The 8595-nt window shown below is 45.4% G+C and overlaps 1 protein-coding gene across 1 annotated transcript in view; it reads right to left on the bottom strand.

Moving 5' to 3' along the window:
* Window positions 1-1054: 1054 nt before the first annotated feature.
* tmem116 (transmembrane protein 116) overlaps window positions 1055-8595 on the bottom strand; it is a 14516-nt gene continuing 6975 nt past the window's right edge. The window contains exons 3-10 of the mRNA XM_027275302.1: window positions 6337-6461; window positions 3520-3624; window positions 2479-2528; window positions 2302-2385; window positions 2083-2218; window positions 1833-1977; window positions 1666-1745; window positions 1055-1584 (exon numbers count right to left, since the gene is read on the bottom strand). Of these exons, the coding sequence (XP_027131103.1) occupies window positions 1414-1584; window positions 1666-1745; window positions 1833-1977; window positions 2083-2218; window positions 2302-2385; window positions 2479-2528; window positions 3520-3624; window positions 6337-6461 (896 nt within the window). The 3' untranslated portion in view covers window positions 1055-1413. The remainder of the gene's footprint in view (window positions 1585-1665; window positions 1746-1832; window positions 1978-2082; window positions 2219-2301; window positions 2386-2478; window positions 2529-3519; window positions 3625-6336; window positions 6462-8595) is intronic.

Here is an 8595-nt window from a genome sequence, read left to right as displayed (position 1 = left end):
TACACAGACATATATAACCACAGACACGTATACAACAGACACGTATACACAGACACGGATACACAGACCCATAATAGCACAGAACATTACGACACAGACACGTATACAACAGACACGTATCACAGACAACGTATACACAGACATGTATACACAGACATATATACACAGACAACGTATACAGCACACAGTATACACAGACATATACACGACATATAGACACAGACAATATACAAGACATATCACAGACACGTATACAACACAGACATGTATACACAGACAAGTAATACACAACAGTTATACACAGACATGTATACAAACATATACACAGACCGTATACACAGACTATACAACAGACATGTATACACAGACAATCACAGACACGAGTATACCAGACATATACACAGACATGTAACACAGACATGTATACACAGACCATGTATACACAGACATGTATACAAAGACACGTATACACAGACACGTATACACAGACAGGTATACACAGACATATACAACCATACATAGAACGACAGACATATATCACAACAGTTACACAACATATATAAACTACACACGATACACAAAAGTATACACAGACATGTATACACAGACATGTATAACGAACTTAACCAGACACAGAACTATACACAGACACGGTATAACACAGACACGTATACAACAGACACGTATACAAGACATGTATACACAGACAAGTATACACAGACATAACACAGACAGAGAACACACAGACACGTAGAAACAGACACGTAATACACAGACATATCACAGACATATATACACAGACCGTATACACAGACACGTAGACACAGACAGATACCAGACATATATACACAGACAAGATAACACGACGTATATACACAACATAATTACACAGACATATATACACAGACATATACACATACATATATACACCAGAGACATATAGACACAGACACGTAATACCAGACACTTATAACACAGACAACAGATACAAGTGCCTCATTAGAAGGTTGGTCCGTTGATGCGATAGTTAAACGTCCGCCATATGGGAGTGGCAGTCGGCCCGTAACTAATAACGGAAAGGGACTGAACTGCAAAAAGCGCCTTTCTACAAAGTTCTTTAAGTTAATGTCTTCATCTTATTTGTATCAAATGTTTTGTCACTTTCATGTCTGGAGTCTCTTCGACGCGCTTTAAACCACCTGTGATGTCTCCTCTCCCTGTGAACTCCCCTCCTTCGTCTTCTTCCCTTTTTCTCGCCTCAGTGGTTCATGACCAGAGCTGGAAGTCCTCGTCCCCTCAGAGACATCACGGTGTTTTCCCTCAGTCAAAGTCACAGTTCAAACTTTCCTCTTGACTGTTTGCTGCGCTGACAGAAACACCTGCTCAGCTTTTCCAGCTCGTCGTGTCTTTCCTTCAGCCGACGGTGCGCACAGTTTGGTAGCTCCTGCTCCTCTGTGACCTCAGCAGAGGCGTCTGAGTGTCCACGTCTCGAGATAAAGCCCTGAGGCCGGCTCGGCGGACGCGTTCACGGGTCCATCCGTACACGAGACAGTTGAGGAAACCCTGAGAGGCCGAGGTGAACGCCTGAGGACGACACATCATGCTGTCACATGCTGTCAGACAGTTTGATCAATGAAGTTATTGTGTCAATAAATAAAGCTGGACCTGTGATATGTAGAGGACGCCGCCGGCCTCGCCCTGACCCGCTGAAGGTTTGACCAAACGAAGAAATGCCAGCGCCACCGCTGAGGAGACACACACACATCCTCACACACACACACACACACATCTTCATCTGTTACCATGGTGATCTGAATCAGCAAGAAACCAACCTGGACCCCAGCAGACGACGAAGATCAGCGGGTACAGCAGCATCCGCCGGTCCATCACACGCAGGGACACCCGCTGCTGGTTGCCCAGGTAACCGTGTGATGTCACAACCCGCCTGTGAATACGACGAGCTTTAACCATGAGCACCTGAGAGGAGACACAACGTGAGGTCACAGTCAACAACAGGAAGTGCTGCACGCACACACACACACACACACACACACACACACACACACACACGGTGACACTCACTATGATGCTGAGCAGTGTGAAGGAGAAGGTGGCGAGGAAGATGGCGATGCAGTAGGTGTGCAGCAGTCTGCAGGCTCTGATTGGCTGGTACTGCTCAGAGGTGAAATAGAGTGCTCCGGTGTGCATCAGCAGACACCTGGGTCAGTACGGTGCACAGCGAGGGTCAAACATACGAAACACACACGTGGAGCGTCTGACAGTGTGTGAACGTCTCCTCACCTGTACGGCTCGCTGAAGTTGGCTTGACATTGGCTGATGTGTCCTTGTATGAACACAGGCGTCATGAGCAGCACAGGAAACAGACTGCACACAGCACAAACATCAGTCAGCGTGTGCAGAACGCCACGCGTGTGCTGAACGCGCCACACGTCATGTTACTCGACACTTTGAACTCACCATGAGAGCGCTGCACTGATTCTGTCAGCCGAGTCCAGTCTGTTAGAAAACTGAGATCGCACAAACCAACGTTACTATAACGTTAGACCAACGTTATTATAATGTTAGACCAACATTCTAATGTTAGACCAACGTTACTATAACGTTAGACCAACGTTATTATAACGTTAGACCAACGTTATTCTAACGTTAGACCAACGTTATTATAACGTTAGACCAACATTCTAATGTTAGACCGTTATTTTAATGTTAGACCAACGTTACTATAACGTTAGACCAACGTTATTTTAACGTTAGACCAACGTTATTTTAACGTTAGACCAACGTTACTTTAATGTTAGACCAACGTTATTCTAATGTTAGACCAGTGTTACTTGAATGTTAGACCAACGTTATTTTAACGTTAGACCAGCGTTACTCTAATGTTAGACCAACGTTATTTTAATGTTAGACCAACGTTATTTTAATGTTACACCAACGTTATTTTAATGTTAGACCAGCGTTACTTTAATGTAAGACCAGCGTTATTTTAATGTTAGACCAATGTTATTTTAATGTTACACCAACGTTATTTTAATGTTCCAAAGGTCCAAAGGATGATGAACCAGTCAAACAGATCGTTACTCTGAGCATGTGATCTATCAGCTGTACTTGTACTCGCTATGCGTACTTGTACCCGTTGTGTGTACTTGTACCCGTTTTGCGTACTTGTACTCGTTGTGCGTACTTGTACTTGCTGTGTGTACTTGTACTCGTTGTGCGTACTTGTACTTGTTGTGTGTACTTGTACTCATTGTGCGTACTTGTACTCGCTGTGTGTACTTGTACTCATTGTGCGTACTTGTACTCGCTGTGTGTACTTGTACTCGTTGTGCGTACTTGTACTTGTTGTGTGTACTTGGTCTCGTTGTGCGTACTTGTACTCGTTGTGCGTACTTGTACTCGTTGTGTGTACTTGTACTTGTTGTGTGTACTTGTACTCAGTCTGTGTAGCAGTGAGTTGCAGGTGCTGACAGGTGGAGGCCATGCTGGTGTTTGTACCTGTACAGAGTGTCCGTGACTGCAGCTGCAGAGCGTCCGTCTGATCCCTGAGTACAGCCTCCTCACATAGTTCAGGGTGTAGAAGAAGGAGGCCATGTAGAGCATCTGACAACAACAACAACAACATTCCATCAGGAGTGTTTGTGTCACTGTGTGAGCCTCCATCAGCTGACCTCAACACCAACAATAGATGTAGGTCAGTCTGTGGACTGTCCTGGTTCTGCTGCTCTGTTGACCCAGTTCAGGACCAGATCTATTGTTCAGAGACAAACTGCCCCCTCAGACTGTCTAAAACCTGGACATAGTCTCCGTGACGTCCCCGCAGACTGTCTAAAACCTGGACGTAGTCTCCGTGATGTCCCCGCAGACTGTCTAAGACCTGGACATCAGTTCTGCATTTGAGTGTTTCCAGTGGTGAATGTGTCTCTGGGCCAGGTTCCTCATTTTAGTTCATTTTTAAGGAAACATGTTTGTTGTGGTGGTGACATGAAATTTTCCAATGTTTGTGAAGAAAACACCAAAGTTTCCCCAACAATCATAAAAACACCACAGAAGAAGAAGAAGAAGAAGAAGAAGAAGAAGAAGAAGAAGAATTTCAGATGTATGAGGTGCTGCACATGTTGGAAGTGTTGGAGGTGTTAGAGGTGTTGCACATGTTGCAGATGTTGGAAGTGTTGCAGGTGTTGGAAGTGTTGCAGGTGTTGGGAGTGTTGCAGGTGTTGGGAGTGTTGCAGGTGTTGGAAGTGTTGCAGGTGTTGGTGGAAGAAGGGTTCAAGGTGTGGAAGTGTTGGCAGGTGGTGGGGAGGTGTTGCAGGTGTTGGGAGTGTGCAGGTGTTGGAGTGTGCAGGTGTTGGAAGTGTTGGAGTGTTGAGGTGTTGGAAGTGTTGCAGGTGTTGGGAGTGTTGGCCAGGTGTTGAAGTGTTGCAGGTGTTGGAAGTGTTGCAGGTGTTGCAGGTGTGGAAGTGTTGCAGGTGTTGGAAGTGTGCAGGTGTTTGGAAGTTTGGGATGTGCAGGTGTGGAGGGTGCAGGTGTTGGGAGTGTTGCAGGGTTTGAGTGTTGCAGGTGTTGCAGGTGTTGGAAGTGTTGCAGGTGGTTGGGGATTGTCAGGTGTTTGCAGGTGTTGGGAGTGTTTGCAGGTGTTGGCAGGTGTTGGAAGTGTGGCAGGTGTGTGGAAGTGTTGCGGTTGGGAAGTGTTGGCAGGTGTTGCAAGGTGTTGGGAGTGTTGCAGGTGTTGGAGTGTTGCAGGTGTTGCAGGGTTGGGAGTGTTGCAGTGTGAGTGTTGCAGGTGTGGTTGGCAGGTGTTGGAGTTTGAAGTGTTGCAGGTGTTGGAAGTGTTGGCAGGTGTTGGGAGTGTGGGTTGCAGGTGTTGGGTTGATTTTGCAGGTGGTTGGGAGTGTTGCAGGATGTTGGGATTTGCAGGTGTTGCAGGTGTTGCAGGTGTTGGGAGTGTTGCAGTGTGGTTGGAAGTGTGCAGGTGTTGGGTGTGAGTTGCAGGTGTTGCAGGTGTTGCAGGTGTTGGGAGTGTTCGCAGGTGTTGCAGGTGTTGCAGGTGTTGCGGAAGTGTTGCAGGTGTTTTGGGAGTTTGGCGTGTTGCAGGTGTTGCAGTGTTGGAGTGTTCCAGGTGTTCAGGTGTTGCAGGTGTTGGAAGTGTTGCAGTTGGGAGTATTGCGGTGTTGGTGTCAGGTGTTGGGAGGTTTGCAGGGTTTGGAAGTGTTGCAGGTGTGTGTTGGAAGTGTTGCAGGTGTGGCAGGTGTTTGGAGTGTTGCAGGTGTTGGAAGTGTGCAGGTGTTGGAAGTGTTGCAGGTTGAGTGTTGGGGTGTTGAGTGTTGGAAGTGTTGCAGGTGTTGCAGGTGTTGGGTGTTGCAGGTGTTGGGAGTGTTGCAGTGTTGGAGTGTTGGCAGGTGTGAAGTTTGGCAGGTGTTTGCAGGTGTTGGAAGTGTGTGCAGGTGTTGGGAGTGTTGCAGGGTGTTGGGAGTGTTTGCAGGTGTTGGGGAGTGTTGCAGGTGTTTGGGAGTGTTTGCAGGTGTTGAGATGTTGTAAGTGTTGCAGGTGTTCAGATGTTGGAAGTGTTGCAGGTGTGCATGTGTTGAGTGTAGTGTTGGAGGTTGCAGTTGTTGCAGGTGTTGCAGGTGTTGCAGGTGTTGGGATGTTGCAGGTGTTGGAAGTGTTGCAGGTGTTGGAGATGTTGGAAGTGTTTGCAGGTGTTGCAGGTGTTGGAGTGTTGCAGTGTTGGAGTGTGGCAGTGGTTGCAGGTGTTGGAGTGTTAGTTGCAGGTGTGCAGGTGTTGCGTGTTGCGGTGTTGGGAGTGTTGAGTGTTGGAGTGTTTCAGGTGTTGGAAGGGGTTGCAGGTGTTGCAGGTGTTGGAAAGTGTTGGTGCAGGTGTTTGCAGGTAAGTGGTTGCAGGTGTTGGAAGTGTTGCAGGTGTTGGGAGTGTTGCAGGTGTTGGGAGTGTTGGAAGTGTTGGAAGAGGGCGGCAGTAGCTCAGTCCATAGGGACTTGGCTTGGGAACCGGAGGGTGGCCGGTTCAAGTCCCACATGGGCACTGTCGAGGTGCCCTGGAGCAAGGCACTGACCCCCCCAACTGCTCGCAGAGCGCTGGTGGCTGGCTGCTGCCATCACTCCACCACTCTCTCCACATTTGCATGTCTATGCCGTTGTACTGCTGTGTCCGGGTTAAAATGCATTTAAATAAAAAAATAGGAGTGAAAAAAGAATTTCCCCATTGAGGTTATAAAGTATATCTTCTTCTTCTAAGTGGATTCAGGTGGTTGATGTTGCAGTGTTGCAGGTGTTGCAGGTGTTGCAGGGGCTGTTTACCTGTTCGATGGTGTGCAGGTGGTAACAGTGTGTGTTGAGGCTGCTGCAGCGCTGAGAGAACAGAGCAGCTCGATCAGCCAGCAAGAGAGAAAAGCAGCAGTCGGACACACTGAGCAGCAACAGAGCTGCAGCGGCAAGACAGACAATCTCAGATGAACACGTCTGTACATACGAACACTGTCTGTAACATACGTAACAGTCTGTACATACTAACACGTCTGTACATCAGACTAACACTCTGTACAACATGTCTGTTACATCTAACACGTCTGTACATACAACACGTCTGTACAACATGTCCTGTACATACTAACACGTCTGTACATACTAACAGTCTGTACAACACGTCTGACATACTAACACGTCGGTCATACTAACATGTCTTGTACAACATGTCTGTACATACTAAGCCTCTGTTACATACTAAAACGTCTGTACATACAAACACGCAGTACACAATACTAACATCGTCATGTACATACTTGAACATGTCTGTACAACACACTTACTGTACCATACTAACACGTCTTACATACTAACATGTCTGTACAACTACGTCTGTACATACGACATGTCAGGTACATACTAACACGTCATGTACATACTAACACGTCGTACATACTAACTCTGTACATACTAACATGTCTGTACAAATGTCTGTACATACTCACTCTGTACATACTAACACGGCTGTACAACACTCTGTACATACTACATCTTACATACTAAAACTCGTACATACTAACGTCTGTACAACACGTATGATACACATACTAAACGACTGTCGTACAACATGTCGGTACATACTAACAGGTCGGTACAACACGTCTGTACATACTAACAACTCTGTACATACTAACACGTCAATGTAAATTACTAAACACGTCTGTACACCGTCTGTACACTAACAACGTCTGTATAGCACTACTAAAGTCTGTTACATACTAAACGGCTGTACATACTAACACGTCTGACTACTAACAGGTCTGTACAACACCTGTACATACTACAACGTCCTGACATACAACACGTCGTACATACTAACATGTCGGTCACACGGTGTCATACACACGTCTTACATACTAACTGTCTGTAACAACGTCTACATACTAACACTCTGACATACAACAAGTCTGTACTACTAACACGTCTGTACATCTAACACGTCTGTACATACATGTCTGACATACTAAGTTGACAAACGTCTGTACATACTAACACGTCTGTACATACTAACCACGTCTGTACAACTAACACGTCTGTACATACTAACACGTCGGTACAAACGACTGGTACATACTAACACGTCTGTACATACTAACAACGTCTGTACAACATGTCTGTACTTATAACAACGTCTGTACATACAACGTCTGTACATGTACAACACGTCGGTACAACTAAACAATGTCTGTACAACATAACTCGTCATACTAACACAGTCTGTACATACTAACACGTCTGTACAACTGCTGTACATACTAAACCAATGTCTGTACATACTAACACGTCTGTACATACTACACGTCTGTACAATACTAACACGTCTGTACATACTAACACGTTCTGTACATACTAAACTGTACATAACAGCTACACCGTCGTCATATAACACGTCGACATACTACGAGTCTGTACATTAAATGTCTGTACATACTAATACACGTCTGTAAACACACACGTCTGTACATACTACACGTCTGTCATACTAACATGTGTACATTCTAACAGTCTGTACAAACACGTCTTGTACATACTAACATGTCTGTACACCTGTTACATACTAATACGACAAGTCAGTACATACTAACACGTCAGTACATACTAGCACGTCTGTACATACTAACAGGTCCTGTACTACTACATGTCTGTACAACACGTCTGTAACATACTAACACGTTCTGTACAACTACATTCGTACAACAGTCGGTACATACTAACGGACGTCTGTACATCACTAACACGTCAGTACATACTAACACGTCAGTCTACAACGTCTGTACATACTAACATGTCTGTAAAACAGTCTGTACAATACTAACACGTCTGTAACATACCTAAACCGGTCTGGTACAATACTAACAACGTCTGTACAATACTTACACACTGTCAGTACAACTAACAACACGTCTACATACTACACGTCGTACATACTACATGTCTGTAACACTCGCATACTAACAACAGTCTGTACAATACTAACAGTCTGTACATACTAACACTTCGTACAACATCGTCTGATACATACACACGTCAGTA

This window comes from Larimichthys crocea, unplaced genomic scaffold (assembly GCF_000972845.2).
Source record: "Larimichthys crocea isolate SSNF unplaced genomic scaffold, L_crocea_2.0 scaffold100, whole genome shotgun sequence".
Taxonomy (NCBI): Eukaryota; Metazoa; Chordata; class Actinopteri; family Sciaenidae; genus Larimichthys; species Larimichthys crocea.
The sequence above is the reverse complement of the archived record's forward strand: the minus strand, read 5'-3'. Positions and strand labels throughout refer to the sequence as shown.